The sequence below is a fragment of the Calypte anna genome, chromosome 1 (assembly GCF_003957555.1).
Source record: "Calypte anna isolate BGI_N300 chromosome 1, bCalAnn1_v1.p, whole genome shotgun sequence".
Classification (NCBI taxonomy): domain Eukaryota; kingdom Metazoa; phylum Chordata; class Aves; order Apodiformes; family Trochilidae; genus Calypte; species Calypte anna.
This window is the reverse complement of record NC_044244.1, coordinates 111,672,524-111,691,759: the sequence shown is the minus strand read 5'-3', so window position 1 is coordinate 111,691,759 and position 19,236 is coordinate 111,672,524. Positions and strand designations below refer to the sequence as shown.

Sequence of the window (19,236 nt, the reverse complement as noted above, 5' to 3'; positions counted from 1 at the left end):
TGACAAACTCAAATAGAATACATCCTCATCTCATGTACAAGAACTCACGAGATACTAACCCTCTTGCTTCCTCTCAAGGCTCTAGCACATCACAAAACAACGTTTTGTTAAGCTTTTGTCTTCAGTAAATGTTTTGAACTGAAGTTTAGAATAACCCAAAGCCACGTTTCTAAGGTGGTGTCCTGGAAGACATTTTCTCCATATTCTGTGTCTTATAATACTGTAAACCCAAGAGACAAATACAAATTCATCATAGAATCATAGAATTGGCTGGGTTGGGAGGGACCTCAGAGATCATCAAGTCCAACCCTTGGTCGACTACTGCTGCAGTTACCAGACCATGGCACTGAGTGCCACATCCAGTCTCTTTTGAAATATCTCCAGGGATGGAGAATCCACTACTTCCCTGGGCAGCCCATTCCAATGCCTGATCACTCTCTCCATAAAGAAATTCTTTCTTATGTTCAACCTAAAATCATCCAACCAAAAACCATCAATCAAGTCAGCTGACTTCATAAAACAGCACAATTCCTATTCTACAGAGCACAAGGCTTTTATTGTGACAGTTGCAGAATTATTACAGCCTGTCTGCTATGGGTCATATAGTTTGGGAAAAGAATATGGAATTTAAAAAAACAGCACACAAAGACAATATGGATGTAGAAAGTAGTAAAATGGATTAAGACATGAAAACTGTAACATGTCAGGTAACACAATCATGCTAGCTTAAGCACTTCAGTTTTACAAGGATTCCAAGACAGATTTTTCTCTTCTTTCTGTGCTGCATCTTCCCTACCTACGCCTCCCTTTTATTTGGGTCAGAAACCCTCCTTCCTGGCAGGGTCAGAGGTGGTAGCAGAGGGGTATCCAACACAGTATTAGAGCATATTCCACAGATAACACTCCAGCCCACTCAACTACTCCTTCACACCTATGTGCCCCTGCAACACTGGCACAATCAAGAAAATGTTAGGGAGACAAGGGGGCACCAGCAACTGAAGATATTTCAAAATGCTTTACCATAAGAGAACAAAACAAAACACTGCTAGGTTTTGTTTAAACAGCAGTTCATCTTCCTTTTCTGTACTGGAATTCTACAAACAGATTCTATGTCTGCTGTGTATTTTTAACTTCGCTTTTCCTACAGTAGTTTTTAATATTCATACCTCTCCTCTCTTCCAGGAGTGGAAAGAGACCAGAAAACAAATCCAAATGAACAGAATATGCTGGGAAAAAAAAAATCAGTGCTGGCTCATTAGTAATATCTGCAGTACCCCCATTAGCAAAGCCCTTTCAACATGTGGCTTGAAAGCCACCAGAGGCACAGATACAGTTTTATTCAGGACCTTGCTGCTGTCACAAACCAGTTCTCATGCCAATTCACAAAAGCAAGGAATGCAATATTTTGAGGCTTTCATATACTAATAAAACATTTAAAAAACCCCAACAATTTGACATGGGCTTTCATGACAAAAGTAAACATTTGTAACATGTTTTCTTAAAGTTCAGGTTAGATTACTGAGTTGGAAATTTCCAAATTTTTACTACAGTATCTCAAATTAAATTTCTGCAGAAATTTATATATATATATGGGTATATAATTTATTTATAATTTATTATATATAATAATATAAATATAATATTTATAATATAAATATATATAGTATAAATATGTTATATATTATATAATAATAATATAAACATGTTTATTATATATAATAATATAAATATATATTTATTTATAATTTATATATATGGGTATATAATTTATTCTCAATTATTGAAACTTCATCCAGTTTGGGAGTTGCAAAACTCAGAAAAATGAGTCTGCTTATTCCTAACAGCATCCCAGTAATATGTGTGTATTCAAATCAACTAAAACAACATTTAAAACAAGTTCAGAGCAGTATGTAGACCTCCAATTAAGAACTACTTTTAAAAGGATTAAAAAAAAAGAACCCATTACAAAGACTGAATTGCAAATAACTCACAACACTTAGTTTATGTACGATACATTTTTAATAAAGAATGCATTCCTTCCAGTTGTAATTCTAACTTCACTGATGTAAGAATACATTTCTGTCTTACTTAAAATCAGGAACAATAAAAAAAGAAATTAATGACTCAAGAAATCACACCTGTCAAGTTGCTACAGCCAAAGAGTACACCAAATGCAGCTTGGATGGCATTTTGCCTATCCTACACTTTCCCCACTTCTATAATTCCCATATAAATCCACCCACAGTTAAAAAGTTTAAATTTGCCACTATGAGGGCCACTCATTCTCAGTGAATACCACTGCATGAAAGTATTTTGTCTTACGTTTTCTCTCTCCCACTAGAGTAACTAGGAACTAAGACTGTCCTTATGAACTTCTTGCATGAGACAGTCACTGTCAGAATCCAACTTGTCTTCATCTCCTGATGCTTCCTCTGCCAGACGTTTCACACCCCGCTGCTGTGAGATGGCCAAGGCGTATTTAATATTGTAGATATTCCACTCACAGCTGTAAAAAAACAGTAACATGTTAGACACAAGGTTCCATTTTTCTCCTAAAATAAAAACATCTCTACAAGAAGACCATCATGAAAGTCCTAATACCACGCTATCACCCCCCATATTACTCCTCTTTTGTGCAGTGTTTTGATGTAAACTTTTAAATCTAACAATACATACAGTTTGGAAACATCTTCAAAATGACGTTGGATGCTTTTTTGAAGGAACTGAATCACCGGGAGCATCTTCACTGACCTTGAACAGAGAAAACATCATTTGACAAAAACCTATCACTCTTGAAATTTTATGCATTACAGGGTAAGAAAAAGATGTGATTTTACCTGTAATATTTGAAAATAATGTTTTTGCAATTCATTTCCACAACTCCTATTATCCGTTCCAATTCTATCATATACACTTGTTATTAAATAAGCTGTATTAAATTAAGTTATATTATTTTGTAAGTTTGATAAATAATAAAAACTAATAAGTGTAATTAAAAACACAAATATGTAGTATTTATTGAATGTACATGTAATAAATGTAAATTAATTAGTTTTAATTGTTGTATATGCATTTATGTAGAATGTCAGAGTAACTTTATTAAAAACATCCAACTGACAGGTATTTTAAAATGCCTGTCAGCTTTTTGACTTTCACAAGATCTCACCTTGTTTTCAGTTTCTGTCCATGCAGCATGAGCAATTTATGAGCCCAAATAAGATAGAACTCTAAATGACAAGATATTTCAAAGGCAGAGGCCAGAAACTCCAACACTTTCTCTACGTACAGGTCTGGGAGCGACGAACAAACAACATCAACTGTGCAAAGAGAAAAAAAAGCCCCATGTTACCCATTTGGGGTAACATGAAAGAGACCACAGGGAAGCAGATAGGGAAGGAGAAGAAAGCACCATCTTAGCTAGTATTTGCTATAGAATACTGTATTTCGAGGTGCAGCACCAGTCTTATCAGGACACAGATTGTTCCTTTTTGAGCCTTCCAATAACTAATATATGTAAAAGGAAGAACTGCCCCCTCCTCATGTTATTCCTCCTACCACAATATTCTCCCCACCAGCTCTACTTCAGAACTTTTACTTCCACCCTTTCCTCCTCTCTTGGTGTAACTTCATTCAAGTCTTCTTGCTTCTCACTTCATACAAATTCCTGTATTTAGTGGAACTAATGAGGCATAACAATTGGAGGAAATGAGGGATACTTGGAAAGACAGCAAAGTCACCTGCTCACAGAGGAAGTGTCTGAATGCTGCTAGCAACCATGCAGTACGAAGCAGCATGATTTTTAAGCATTCAATCTAATATCACATGTAATTAAGATGACTTCATAATATAAAAAATTCCATCAAAAATAACCAATTCTTCTCTGCTGCCACCCAACTGGCTATCATATCCAAAAATGTGAAAAAAAGTTTTTCACTTTTAAAAAAACATTAAAGGCACATGTTTATTCTGTTAACAGTGGATTACAACACCTGTAACTTCCATGTCTCATGCTCTATCTCTGGGGTTTTGGAACCTGTCTACTTATTCAGTTTTGCCTCTGTATATGGTGTTTTGATTAATTTAAGGTAAAAGAAAACTGAGTTTTGTAAGAGGCAAGCACTGTTATGCCAACATAGGTGATTTACCCTGACACACAATTAAGGCTTGCTGCCTAAAGAATAAGGTAAGAAAACCCTACAAACCAGTTGGCTTGCAACTCATCTGATTTTGGACTAGAGCATGGTTTGAATAGATAAAAAGAACCTTTATTGTTAGGTGGGAAACACTGAAGTGAAATAAATACTTTTTTACTGAGGCAACAACACAGAGGTAAAGGTAAGAAAATATACTTCAGCATTACTGCGACAGAACTGGTAGTTGAGATATGAATATAAGTAAAATACAGTATTGAAAGTTTATTTTTAAGGTCAAGTCTACCATACATCTAGCTAATGTATGTGCACATTAGTTATCAAGCAGGCTGAAGGCCTTCATCACAGAGGCATGCTAAAAACTACTATTAAACTTGCTGTGCCTCTCTAACATCAGCTGTTCCTGAGAACTGACACCCAAAAGCTTTACTTGTCAATCCAAATCTGGTCAAATTCCATGTTCAAAAGTTACTAGATGAGCATGCAGTAAAATGAAAACAAGTTAACATCAAGAAGCCTACTTTTTTTTTTTTTTACAGAAAACAATCCCATGCTCTTTAGTCTTCAGCTACTGAAGAAAGTTCTTCAGTGTCAATGTTACAACTCCTCCTGCCCTGAGCTGAATTCTGCCCTTTGCACTTCCACTTAGTTGGCTTATGCACCTCTGCTAACCACCAGCTCAAATTTCATGGAAGATCCACTTACCTTCATTGCTAGGTACAGCCTCCATGACCTCCTGAATTAATTTCTTTTCATTCAGCTTGAAGGCCATGATGATAGCCATAGTGTATTCCTTCTGACGCAGTGTTTTACGTATATTGTTGGGTGTGACATCGATATCCAGCTCAAAAGGATCAAAAATTAGCCCAGAGTCCAGGGAATAGACAAGAAGACCCTCTGTGGTGGTGGCTGCCCAGCTTCGTCCTAGAAGTAGCAAAATTTAACACTAAAGCAGGGGTTTTTAGGATGGAAAAAGTAAAGTTAGGATAGGAATATGACTTTTCTTTGCTTACAAGAAGTGGGTAAGACTGAAAACCACGTCATTGATCAATCTGTCAGCAATGTCAATACTTGTAAAAATACCAGCTGATGGTGATATACACTTAAGTGTCCTTACTATCCACTGCATGGGAAACTAGACTACAGATCTAGCAGCATTGTATGTAACATCTAAAACGATCATCTCCAAGGCATATGTACATTGGTATTACTCTTCCAATGCCCTATGCCTCTGCTCATTTTATGTGGAATAAAGTAATCCTATATTAATTGTCAATACTCACCTGTAGGAGAGAATCGAACGCAGGTCACTCTTATTTCTGGTTTAAAGTGCCGGTAACTCAGGTCACCTATAAAAGAAGTTTAGAAGTGATTTACCAAAAGTTCATGGCCTAGCTATCAATTGCTAGCAACCATGTGCTAGTGGTGCTAGCAATGTGCTAGTATCAATCAACACAAAACATGCCAAAACTTGGCAGTTAAACACAGGGTAAGTAAGGGACAGTCCATGTTCAAGAGATCTAAAACCTAAACTAAGTGGTGGGACTGAAAATTGCTTTTTGAAGATGAACACAGGACTGTTCATTTGGGTTCAGTATGGGTTCCATACTCAAGAGGCCATAGTACCTTCTGCTTCCCGTTGCTTCTATTATGCAAAAGGACCCACCACCCAACAGATGAACACTTCTGTAAAAGATCTCTGGCTACAGAACAGTCAAGTAACCCTAACTTTAAAACTGAGCTGAGTAATTAAAACCCTTCTCATCCTGGACTGACTCTACATCAAGCATTTTGGTCCCCACAAAACTAGTAACAAAAAAGCAAAGCCAAAAACCATACCTCTTTTTACCCCAGGAAGAGGAATAGCTACACCATCATCACCTCCACCCCCTTCATCAATCAGAGCCAGGCTGCCAAATTCTGTCATTTTTCTTCGATCCAAGTACTCCTAGAAAAACATGTAAGCTCCATTCACTTCATTCAATCTCCTCTCAAACACGTGTATTAGATGCAAATCCTCCACAACTTTCAGGGGTTATCTAACAATTATTTTTCTGTCTTTACCCCCATTTTTAATCCACCATCCCCTCCAGGATTTTTTTCCAGCAGGCTCATTTCTGTCCTTTTGAGCCACATGTTGAGCGACCCTAGCACAACAGAGGGCAGCAGAGATATGAAACCTGCTTCACAAACCATTACTAGAGAGATTTATTTAAACCCACAGTCAAATACAGGAAGACAAACACTGGAACAATCATTCTTCTTCCAGGTAAGGGGATGTTAAGATATGTTACTGGAATTTTGTCCTGATGCTTTTCATTGTTCACTTTACTTTTAAAGAAATTTTGCATTGGGCAGTAATTTGGCAATGGTCAGTGATATTCCTGTGCCCACAATAAAATCCATCATTTCTTTGCTGACACACAGGGAAAGCTGGCACAGTACAATAATATTCATCTTTTAAATTTTCATATTTTCTCTTCAATTTTAAGTGACAGCTCCCTTAATTATGGCGAAGTGTTCTGCTTATTCACTAAAAACACACTAAAATCTGACCACAGGACACCAAGGATTATTTTTGTTTTTTGAGAAATATTTCCCTAACACCCTCCTACACAAAACCAAGAATATGAACCCATACTTAACAAAACATTCATGAATCCCTCTTAAATGAGATCTTACATCAAAACCAATGTCTTTGGGACAGGGAAATAAAAAAACCTGACTCCTGTGGTCACATACCTCCATGGCATCTAAAGAGAAGTTGCATGAGATTTCAAATTTTTTCATAAGAATCTGTTCCTTGACATTATATATGCAGACAAATTTTGACAATCCACCTGCCAAAATAGACTGACCATCTGCCGAGTAACACAGAGTAGTAAAAGATCTATGAAAGAAAAAGAAAGTAGGTAATTCCACTGCCACAGCTGAGCTAAAAGACATGAGTACAGTGTGAAGACACAGACCATTCCATGGATAAAGTATGGGTCTTCACACAATATGAACTCAAAACACAAAACAGTTTACCACAAACAAATACTTGGTGCTTTACCATGGTACACAAATAATTTAGAACTTCCAAAGCTTTCTAAAGTACTTCCATACTTCTGATTTTAAGTCAAAAGCTCAATGAATGAGCTCTCAACCTACACAACACTAAGAATGATCAGAAGCACTAGAGAAAAAAATGTCATGGCATGTTTTAAGGAGACAGCTAAGAGCTCATCACCCCCCCCAAAAAAAAAAAAGTTTGGGTTTTTTCCCAATAAGCTGTCTTTTTCTTTTTTGTTTTGTTTTGAGGGGGGAGTAACACTGAAGAGAAAAAAAAGTGGGCTTCACAGAAAAAAGAGGACTGAAATGTTTGATTTCCACATTAAAACTTTTGACAGAACAAAAATTCAACTTGCCTTTAAACATTACTGCATATGCATAGTTAAATGTAATAAAAACCCCAACATATTTACTGTTTTAAAAAAAAAAAAGTCCGTAATTAATAAGTATTCTACCACAGTATATTTACACACTGTGTAGTATGTACTACCACATAACAGTGGTAGTACCCACATAACAAGATATCCCACTTAAAAACCTACTACAACTTGTCACACGAAGTTTAACATTATTCTGGCAACCCAAACTTACTACTAATGAAAAAGAAAAGATACTCAGAATGGTCATGATCAGTGGGTGAACATGGCAAAAGACAAAAAGGATCTATCCAGATGTCAAGTTGGGCAGTCTTTTAAAATCCATTATCAGCATCAAAATGGTTTTACAGCTGATGCACTCTGAAACCTTAACACTAAAATGAAAGGGAGATTCCATTCAAAAGCAACAGCCAGTGTGGCACCCTCTTTTCACCCCAACACCATTCACTTACTTTCCCTTGGCTGCTTGTTTGGCAGTTATTTTATCAAGCTCCTTCCTTCCCATCTGAAGATCATGCCTTCCCTCAATCGAGCCAGTCTGCACTGCATTTTCATGATCCCAAAATGTTATCTGTCCATTCAAAGCAGCAACTGCAAGTTCCTTGCCATCAGGACGGAAAGCAACAACAAGAACTGCAAAGAATTTAATTAAGAGTTAAAGGATGCAGTCAGATCTTTTTCTAAGAAAACACCCTATATTTTTCTGGGTTATCTCAACTACCAGAAAAACCTTAAGAGTAACAAGCATGACTGTGCTTTCTCTCTGGACAACATAGCTGATTATAAAAAGAGCTTGTATTTAATAAAAAATGCTTTTAGCACTATTAACTAAGTATTACAGAGAACTTCCTGAACTTTTGGGTTTCATCACCAAGAATAAGTCTGTTTTTGACACATTCTGTTCCTGATTCTTGAAATATTTTTTGTAGTACTTTTATATCTGACATAAGAGGAAATAAAGGTTACCATCCGAGTTCAGTATTAGTGTCTCCTTAGTTCTCCAGCTGTCTAACATATCCCATAGCTTGACAGTTTTATCCCAAGAAGCACTAGCTAGGACACATTTCATCGGGTTAAAGGACAAACTGCTGATGGGGCCCTCATGACCTGATAAGACCTAATAAAAGAAAAAATAAAATGGAATTAGGTGAAAGAGACTGAAATATAGGTAGTCTGCATTCAGTAAAGCCTATATGTAGGAACTTGTAATGACTAACTTGCCCACACACGCCTGAGGCCACTTTTTGGCACAATCCATACCAGTGATTCTTAACGTTTCATTTTCAGAAGTTTCTAAAAAAATAATCACAAAATGCTAGCATTGCACAGGCATCCACAGCCACTCTTATGCACATATTTAGTCTCCCTAGAGATCAAGACTTGAGAATATGCTGTGCTTCCCCCCACCAGTCTTTACCAGAACCATCAGAACAACTGAAAAAGCAAGTCATTGCTCTTTAGAGTTCAGTATGCCCTACAGCTGAAAACCTAACAACAACTATGAATAAGAGTAATACAGATTTTTATAGCACAGAGCTCTTACTCTTCTCAGAAGAAAGCAAGGAAAGACACCAAACTCAAAGCTCTGGAGGAATCAGGAGTCTGGAGGAGTTGAGGAGTTACTCAAAGGATATGCTGGGTTACTATAGTGATCTGTATTCAACAGCTATGCCAAATTAAATACATGAATCATCAAATTCATCTACTTGTACAAGATGTACATAATGCTTAAAAACTGAAAATAGCAAATGAGCTTCATTTGTTTGGAAGTATTGTCCCTCCTTTATCTGCTCTATTTCTACTCTGAAGAGATTGCATTTCCCATTAGTAGCAAGACAGTGGGCACTTAAGTTTCTTGCTCTGCAGTAAAACCCTGTACAACAGAAACCATGCCCCTGCTTCAGCAAAACTGTTCACAAAATCTGTATCGATCTCAGCAGACCACTGACAATTTCTTCATTAAAGACAGAAAACATGTAGGAAAGAATATCTCTGAACAAGTACAGGAGGTAAGACTCTCATGCCCACGTGTTAGCTTTGTTACTTCATCTGCTGGCAAGTGCTTATTGCTCAAAAACTATTTCCCACATAAATCCAGGATAGCCTCCATGCTATCCATCAAAAACTGCACAGTAAGATGGAGGTGTAGCTCCAGTTCTTGAATTCAAATACAAAAAAATACTTCAGGTTGCACTAGAGCCCTCCGATTAATCCCAGTGCTACTTAGTATCACCACAACCTAGATTATGTATTAAACTCAAACTCAATAGGGTAGATCCTTACATCTAGCAGCCTCCCACTCTGCATTGACCAGATGAATATTTCGAAGGAATCCTGGGAACCAGCTGACACAATTTCACCACTGGAGTCCACTGCTAAACAAGAGAACTGACTTGGTCGTGGGGAAGTAAAGGTACGGAAATTGCGGTACCTGTTGTAAATATAAATTCAGAAAACTTTTTAGGTGGATTTAAACATACGTTTTACAAATGCATTTTAAAAAAGGATTCAATTATAGTTTCTAAGCTATCTAGAGAAAAAAATATTCGTGCAGTACCTCACCATGATTCCATGATTCAAAAAAGGTATTAGCAACTCTGCAGAAATAATGGCTAAAAATACTCAAAACAGAAGAGCTTTCTTGTATTACATATGTCCACTCCTGAGAAATCACAGGCTTGTTTACACATCCAGTTCTGTACCCAGTTATAATATAATGGCTCAACCACTAAAATTATTGCAAACATTCTGTTAGACAGGAGCCTTCCCCCCATTTGAGTAGCAGAGCCAGACCATGACTTTACTGGATTTCCAGCTTCTCTGAGAAAAATTCTTCCAGAACTTTCTTCACAGAAACTGGATGAAGTCACAGGATTCCTAATTACTACCTAAACTTGAATCAAAGGCTTAATCAAAAATCAATAAAGTGGTACTCATAATTGTGCAATTTCAAGATGAAACAAGCAATCAACAGTTTACTGGTTTTTAGAGGATGAAAGACAAAGTCCAAAAGCTCTATACTGACCTGTGTAGATCAAAGGCACGCACTGTTCCATCTAAGGAAGCACTCAAAATGACATAACCATTGGAAGTAAAAGTTACAGCAGTAACACCACTGGTATGTTCTGTAAAAGTTACAAAACAAAAGCTGCTTGAAGTGTTCCACACTTTCACCTGCAAAAGAGACAAGAAAACCCTTCTTAGCATCTCCATCATCAGTTCAGAAAGAATCTAAGAGTAAGACAGCAGAAGAGTAAAGTTAGTCCTGTAACACTGTGATGGCATAAAAGACCTTCAATACCATCAGTAAGAAATCCTGTGCAAAGACACAAACAGGCCACAGCTTATCATTAAACACTTAAAGACATATATATAGCATGAAACTCTTCAAGTGAAGAAAGAAAAACAAAACTGAAACAAAGTTAGTTTTCAAGACAAGAGTTAGCATTTGGTGAGCATCTCAGGCTCCAAGCTTTGCACTGTCCAGGGACGAGACAAGTGTCAAATTCAAAACCAACTGTAAAGCCATTCCAAAATTTACAATTGAGATGGCATTTCAAATTTTTATTTTTTTATTTTTAAAATGTTATGTGTTTAAGTATCTGCAGTTTGAGCCTTTGGGGGTTTGAGCAATTTTGAATCTGAATCACAGAATCATTGTGGGTGGAAAGGACCTCAGATCACCAAGTGCAACCACACACACACATGCAACCAGCAAAAAAATCTGAATTCCTACAATCTCAGCCAGTAGAGGTGAATGGCAGAAACTGTGTAGTGGCAGGTCTTTTTTCTGATGTTCAGAAGTTTTTATAGGAAATAAGATACTATCTTTGTCCCATTTAGATGCCAAGAGATCGTGAGAATATACTACAAAGCACCTTAAAAAAAAAGTACCTGTACCCAAAAGCATAAGCGATGCAATTTGCGGAGGATATCAGTAATAATAGATCAAAATATATATGCATTAGAGAGAAAAAGCTAAACATTTAAAGAAAGTGAGGACAAAAAAGTTACTACTTTATAGTAAGAAAAATATGTATCAGTTACAATAACAAAGCTTTCTACATAAAATGGAAAGTCAAGCTGCTTACTACATATTACTACATTCATATTTCAGTGATACTGCTTCACTTACTTTCCCATCCTCCCCTCCAGTTACTATGTATTGTCCATCTGGAGAATACCCTAATGAAACCATGCTGTTGAAATGCCCCTGCTGCTTCAGCACATAGGATTCGCTTTGCCACTCCCACACCAGGAGCTGACCCAAACCTGTAAGCATGAGAAAAGAATTAACCAGAAGTACAAATACAATTATGGGCCACAAACCACCTAATTACATGAAATGTTTAAAAAAAAAATAAGCTAGGCAGATAGGTTGCACTACGCACATATCTATTCTAGTAAAGGCTCTTTTCATTTTATAAGTTCAAAGCAATTTTCTTTGAAAATAAGGAGCTGTTACTTGGTTCAACATCCTCAGTACTACAACATCAATGCTTTAAACCAGCTTTGGTAACAATTAAGTGCATGCTGATAAACAGCCGAAAGTTTTCCAGGACAAAAACTGTATTTTCATTTTTATGTCAATTAATAATTTTATTTTTAAATCTAAAGTATATAATGCAAACCAAAATTATGTATCCAAAATAGCAACAGAAATGTAAAGACTGAACAGTGAGTTTTTGTGTGGAAGACAGTAAACTATCTGACTGGCAATTGGCCTTAATAGTCACTACACTGTGAACACCCAAGATAACGTTAGGCTTTCCCATAAAAAATGAGATGGTATCTTCTTAATTTCATTTTTTTAAATAAATCAGCTGGAAAGAAAACTAAGAGACTTCAAATTAACAGAACTTTAACAATTGGAGTCAAGAAGAGAGAAATATAACCTTGCATACCCTTGCATTTCTCATTCTTCCATTAGCACAGACCAAAAAAGCAAAAAATTACAAACCTGAACATCCAAAGGCAATCCAGTCACCAGTACAGTTAATAGAAATAGAAGCTATCCTTTGGTCTGAAATACTGAAATAAGAGAATTTATCAACAAACCTTAATTTTCAAGCCTTGTGTGATAAACTTAAAATCTAGGATTTATTTCCTCTATTCAAGCAAGTTCTTTGGTTACTTTACTAAATTTCTCTACCACTGTAACATCAAAAGTAGCATACAAATTCTTTTCTTTATTATACTCAAAACCACCAAACTGCCTTATTTGGAATAAAAAGAGGGAGCACTGACAACACAGAGACACACTTGCCACCACAGAGTAAAACTCCCTACATGCAAAAAAATCTCCTATTTTTTGGTACAGCCAAGTTATGAGTTCTTTAGCTAACGTCATACAGCAACGGAAAATAATTAGGTTTCAATTTCTCAACTCAGGATAAAATTCACAGATAGTTTTACATACACAGAACTTTTTTTTTTCCAGATACCATCTGAATTTTCTACAACATAAAGTTCAAAGCACGAAAGAAACCTATAGCCAACAACAAATTACTCAAGAGTTCTTTATTCAGACCTCACTTTTCCATAATAAGCTGTGGAATTGAGTTGTAGAGTATATATAACTGTGATTCTTCCTTTCTAGAAACTACAGTACTAAACAGATAATCACATTTAAGATTTCTATACTCTCATTATTCATCCATCACCACTAAAAGTGGTGAGTACTCAGTCAAACAAACCAAGCCTTCCCATCAAAACATTATCCCTGCCTCTGTCAAAACCATACAAAAAACCCCAAACCAAACCAAAACCCAACCGCAACTCCATAGCTCACCTCAAGGAGTGAATCAGGTTGAAATCTGGAAGCTCATGGAGGTGAAAGACACCAGAGGCAAAACCAGTGACTAGAAGGTGTGTTTTCTTGTGATAAGCAGCGGATGTCAGGTTATTAAAATCTCCCTCTTTATTGAAAAAATATCTAGCATCAGAGAAATGAGAAAAAAGCAGACTGAATGCAAAAGAAAAGCATGCTGCTATAGCTGCATTTCAGTACAGGTCAAGTATTTTGATAAAGGTATCCTATGTAAAAACTAACAAACAGCAGTTCCAGAAGTCGCTACATATATGCAATTTAAATAGGTAGTGAAAACTAATTCTTGTCCTCAATGGTTACAACTGCTACTATCTGATCATCAGAAGTGATACCTGATCCCATGCAATGAAAGGGTTTAAAAGTTAACCTCGGAATGCACTGTGCATTTCTTTTTGATCATCTAAGGCTAATAATATGGATAACTCATAAATTCACTGGTTATATTTCTGTACATGTGTCCTCTTACAGAGGAAGGAATTGAAGCAACAGTGATATATATCTATATATTACTATATGCCTGAACATTATCTTATAGTTGGTACACTCCTAATTCCTTCAGTCTGGAAGTGATATACCTGGAAGCTAATCCCAGCCAGGGTTGGGGTGGAGTACTTTATCCTTCTTTTGCAATCAGCAAGACTGTGAGCAGAAGCCTGATGTCAGGTGTTTCAAATGGACCCCTACATGCAACCCATCTCTCTTGATCCACTGACAAGAGATTGCGTATGAACGCTATCCTCCTTCAAGCCAAGCTAAATAAATGCTGCAACTACCTTAAAAATGGAATATTCTCTGTAAGCCCCATCTCCTTTGACATGGACAGACACAGAGATCCTTCAAGAAGGCACAGAATCAAAGAATGGTTTGGTTTAGAAGGGACCTTAAAGATCACCCAGTTCCAACTCCCCTGCATGGGCAGGGACACCTCCCACCAGACCAGGTTGCTCACAGCCCCATCCAACCTGGCCTTGAACACTACCAGGGATGGGGCAGCCACAACTTCCCTGGGCAACCCTTGCCAGTGTCTCACCACCCTCACAGAGAAGAATTTGTTCATAATGTCTGATCTAAATTTAGCCTTTTCTATTTTAAAGCCACTTCTCCTCATCCTATCACTTCCTGCCCTTACAAAGAGTCCCTCCACAGCAACTCCCAAGTAGCTTATTAAAGAAGATGACTATCTAGAGGATGACTATCTATCAAACTTTGCTGTCACCTCTTGAAGTCAACCTATTTCTTCTCCTTTACATGTACTTATAAAATACTCTATTAAAAAAACCCTTACACTTCTGAGTTTCAAACACTGAAAAGTATACTAGAAATCAGTATTTGTTATATTATTAAAATTACATTGACTTGTTATTCTGAAGGTGAAGCGTATACTTCATATAGTCAAGATATGACAAGTATTTTACTTAAACAATTCAAAATGAGATTTTTAATAAATTACTTAAATCCTTAAAACAGTTCTATACTGCTTTGAAAGAAAATTAAAAAAAAATGTAGCAACTACACATAACAACTCTGCCTTTGGAAAACTGAAAAATCACTTACTTTGCTACACGTGAATATTTAACCTTGCCTCTAGTCTCTCGTTCATTGGGATTGGCTTTTCCATGTATTTCTTCACCCTTTGGCTCTTCAGGAAGCTCTTCATCAGTTTTTTCTGAGTCCTCTTCCCTAACTGCATCTTTAGGGGGCATGGGCTTCAAACCATCGAGCTCTGTATCACACTGCCATACACAGAGAGCTGCATCCTGGCTAATTGTGTACAGCTAGAATACAGACACACAAACAAACAACAATGATAGTTACATTTTGTATTCTGCTGTCTTGTTACAAACACAGAATTGCAGAAGGGTTAGCATGTATGCATTCTATCACTGGGATAACATATTACTAAGACTTCTAAAATTCAAGGTGCTTTGACCTGGAAAATTTACTTGTTCTGAGAAACTGGTTATTTACTTTACCTGCCCACAGAGAAATTTTGAAAAGACCAAAGGCAATCTGATTACCTGATGGATTTACCACGAATTCTTTTTCATATTTAATAACTAAAGCTTTTTGGATGAGCACTTTAAAATAATTTACTTTCTGTCAGAAATTTACTACTTCAAATGTTCCCATAGTAGGAGTCAAGAGACATTTTACTTACACATTTTCTAAATTCTGAGATATTATCAAAATACTCAGTATCTTTATCTACACAGATGATTCTGCTTCAACTATTTTAATAATACAATTTAAGAATGTTGTGTGATTATACATACATCTAGACTGTTTTCTTCAAAAAAGCAGGCTACAATTACATCTTTATGCCCTCCAAGTGAGTAGTAGATCAAGTTTGCCCATCGTTCTGCTCCAAACACCCACGTAGACATGTCCTTGCTCCCTACTGCAAAACACCTACAAAAGAAAATGCAATTTAAATTAGAACACTGGTTTGCAAAACTCTTAATTGGGGGAGGACATTCTGAACAAGAAGACATTGGTCACCACTTTGAAAGTAATTTTTATGCACAACAGAGTTGTAAACTGAGATTGGCAACTCTAGCAAAAGTAGATGAGCTTAAATATATTTAAAAAGCGAACCACGCTCACATTCCTGAGATACGCTCCTGTTACCAGTAACTATGCATTTTTAAGAAAGAACGTGCTGTTGATCCCCAATATACACGTATCTTACACTTTTTAGTCTGCTTAGTTGTAGTATTTTTTAAATCAAGGTAAGATGAGAAACAGAAGAGCCAAAAATAATTTTTAAAGCTAGTGCAATACTCTAGAGCAAGGAAAATGGATGGCAGCATGCACATAAATGTTAATAATGTGAGCAGGCAGGCAGTGCTTTAGTTGAACAACTCACTTGGAATCATCAGTCCAGTCGATACAAGTTGTTTCATCATATGGACCATAGTAAGTTTTGTCCAGAACAAACGCATTAAATTCTCGTTTCTTCCCAGGAGCATGGTACAGGTAAGCAAGATTGTCCTTTGTAATCACAAATTTCCTGCCATATGGGGGCAAAAAAGTATAATTGCACGCAAAGCTGTTGAAGCAGACAATTTTTCAGTGCAGACTGCAATACAACAAACCAAAACAGCATAAAGAAGGTCTCAGTGTTACTGATGCGATTGTTTTTAACTTAAAACCAGAAAGTTGCAGGTTGTTATTATTTCCCAACTTCATGAATGCAGGTAAACCTCACACATTATAAGATGGGAAACCTTACTTAAGCTAAGTAATGATATTTATTCTCTGATTTTCACAAAGCAGGAAAAGGTTCAAACACTCAAAAATTCTATTTCAACTATTCTTCACGTCCTTAGTCCCTCAGGACTCAGTTTGGGGGCCCGCCTTGTTCAGTATCTTTATAAATTATCTAGGTGAGGGGACTGAGTGCTTTCTCAGCAGGTTTGCAGACAACACCAGGTTGGGTGGAAGTGTTGATCTGCTTGAGGATAGGAAAATTCTGCAGGGGGATATGGACTGGTCGGATCAATAGGCCAAGGCCAACTGTATGAGGCTGAACAAGGCCAAGTGCCAGGGCCTGCATTTTGGTTGCTACAATGCCAGGCAACACTACAGGCTTGGGGAGGAGTGGCTGGAAGACTGCTCAGCAGAAAAGGACCTGGGGGTGCTGGTCAATATACAGCTGAATATGAGCCAGCAGTGTGACCAGGTAGCCAAGAAGGCCAACAGCATCCTGACATAATGTGGCCAGCAGAACAGAAGCTTAAGGGTTGGACTCGATGATCTCTGAGGTCCCTTCCAACCCAGCCAATTCTATGATTCTAAGTGATCTCCCTGTACTCAGCACTGGTGAGGCCACACCTTGAATCCTATGTTCAGTTTTGGGTCCCACACTACAAGGACAATGAGGTGCTGAAGGGTGTCTGTTTCCCAGGCTTTGCTTTTCCTCTCTTCTTCCCCTCTCAACTTACAGATAAAGTGACCCTTATAAGCTTAAAATCTCCCCTACATTAATCAACAAGTATCATTCCCAAATTGGTCAGACTGCTTTCATAATTACAACTATCTTCTGGAGTAATTTCTGGGTTCTGTTATAAAGCATGCACATTTTACTTACTTGCCATCAGGGGAAAAGCTGACACTGTGAACTGGCTTGTGAAAGTAAAACTGATGTATCACACATTTCCCAACCAAACTGACAAGTAGGGCAGCTCCACCTGTAAGGGCAGAAAAAGGGATATGGAAATCAGTGAGTTTCCAAAGAAATGACAACCCTATGCAAGCTTAGTTTCTTTCCTTATATGAAGAGGGGGTGGGAGGGAAGGAAAAACTAACTCCTCAGAAACTTTCCAAGACAGTGTGCTTAATATTATTAAAAAGAAAAATACAATCAAAATTTCAAGACACAACCTAAATTCTGCAAATAAATTGTTTTAAAGTTTTCTGAGTAAGCATAACTTCCCCAATTATTCTAACATAATTTTAAAAACAGAGCACTTGTGATCTAGGGTTGAATACCTAACAATACTGACTTTCTCTTCTTAAGGCTGCATCTTTATTTCATCCTTTTATAAAACAACCACCTCCTTTATGCAAGTACCTTCATCAATGAGAATGGCAAGGTTTCCATCTGGAGAGAGCCCCACGCACACAATGTTAAGCCGTGTAGCCAACGGGTATGTCTCACACTTATTACTGCAAGAAAAAGTTTATTGTATTAACTGTGTACAAGGGCACAGAAATAAGTCCTCTTTGGTAGCAATGAAATACAGACTCATACCTACATTAAAGCTACTCAGTCCACTTTGATGCAAACCCTCCCACGACTTTCTTAAGCTGTCACAATCCTATAAGCATCACTTATATATAAGGGATTCCTGCCCAGAACAACGGCAGGACCAGCATCAATCGCAACTCTACAGGAAAAGTCAGGTGACAGCCCAGGCTTCTACCTCGTAACATTAAACCAGATACTTCCCTGGGGATTTTACACTCATCCTCGAGAACCCCAGCCCACGCCAGCGGCAACTCCGCACCCACCCCACACCACCGACTGCGGGAGCCGACGGTGCACGGAGGGAGGGAAGGAGGGAACGCCGTTCCCCCTCGACACACACAAGACCGACCCGGTTGCGGGTCAGGCTCCCTTCAGCATCAGCCCATCCCCCCAAAAACACCCCAAAACCAACAACAACCATGTGGTGGAGGGAAGCCGGAGCCGGGAGGGAGGGAGGCGAGGGAAGGGAAGGGAAGGAAAAGGAAGGGAAGGGTAGACTCAGGGGTACGCTTACTTCTTCAAGTCGAAAACGGAGATCCTATTCCCGACGGGGCTGATGAGGGAGTTGCCATCACGGGTGAAGCTGAGGTTCCCGCGCCGGTACACGGTGCCCAGCAGGCCGGAGAACTGCACAGGGGAGAAGAAGAGGCAGAGGGGAGAGGTTAACGGCGTGGGAGGTAGAAGGACCTGGGGGTAGGGAGGAAACCGAAAGCCGCCGGGCGCTCACCCTGTACGCGAACTTCATGGCGGCGCCCGCACACGGAGACCGCGTGGAGGCGGTGCCGGAACAGCGCGGCCCGGAACCACGACCCCGCGCATGCGCCCGGGGAGGAGCCGGTACCGACCCACTCCGGGGTGAGCTGTCTCTCCCCTCAGGCGGTACCGGGGGGGGTCTGGTGATGCAGCCCCTTCGGTACCAGTGGGCTCCCCTTCTTCTCTCAGCGCAGGCAGCGCCATGGCTCCCGCTCCCCTCTCGTCAGGATCGGCTCCGAGGCGGGGGCACCAAGAGCCCCGCAGCGGCTCCGGTCCAGAAAGTGGTGACAGCAGTGGGTCCCCTCCTTAAAAGTTAGGAAA

At 38.5% G+C, this 19,236-nt stretch overlaps 1 protein-coding gene across 1 annotated transcript; it reads right to left on the bottom strand.

Annotated features, from left to right (window-relative positions):
• Positions 1 to 1,780: 1,780 nt before the first annotated feature.
• Positions 1,781 to 18,960, bottom strand: PWP2 (PWP2 small subunit processome component). The gene is made up of 21 exons (XM_008500348.2): positions 18,890 to 18,960; positions 18,677 to 18,789; positions 17,986 to 18,080; positions 17,503 to 17,602; positions 16,279 to 16,422; positions 15,686 to 15,821; positions 14,967 to 15,187; positions 13,374 to 13,517; positions 12,543 to 12,613; positions 11,718 to 11,854; positions 10,608 to 10,756; positions 9,866 to 10,013; positions 8,549 to 8,699; positions 8,035 to 8,215; positions 6,894 to 7,041; positions 5,991 to 6,099; positions 5,435 to 5,500; positions 4,857 to 5,075; positions 3,167 to 3,317; positions 2,677 to 2,751; positions 1,781 to 2,506 (listed from the first exon to the last, which is right to left on the bottom strand). Exons 1-21 carry the CDS (start codon positions 18,905 to 18,907, stop codon positions 2,347 to 2,349), a joined length of 2,736 nt encoding a protein of 911 aa, XP_008498570.1. The 5' UTR covers positions 18,908 to 18,960; the 3' UTR covers positions 1,781 to 2,346.
• Between the last annotated feature and the right edge of the window lie 276 nt (positions 18,961 to 19,236).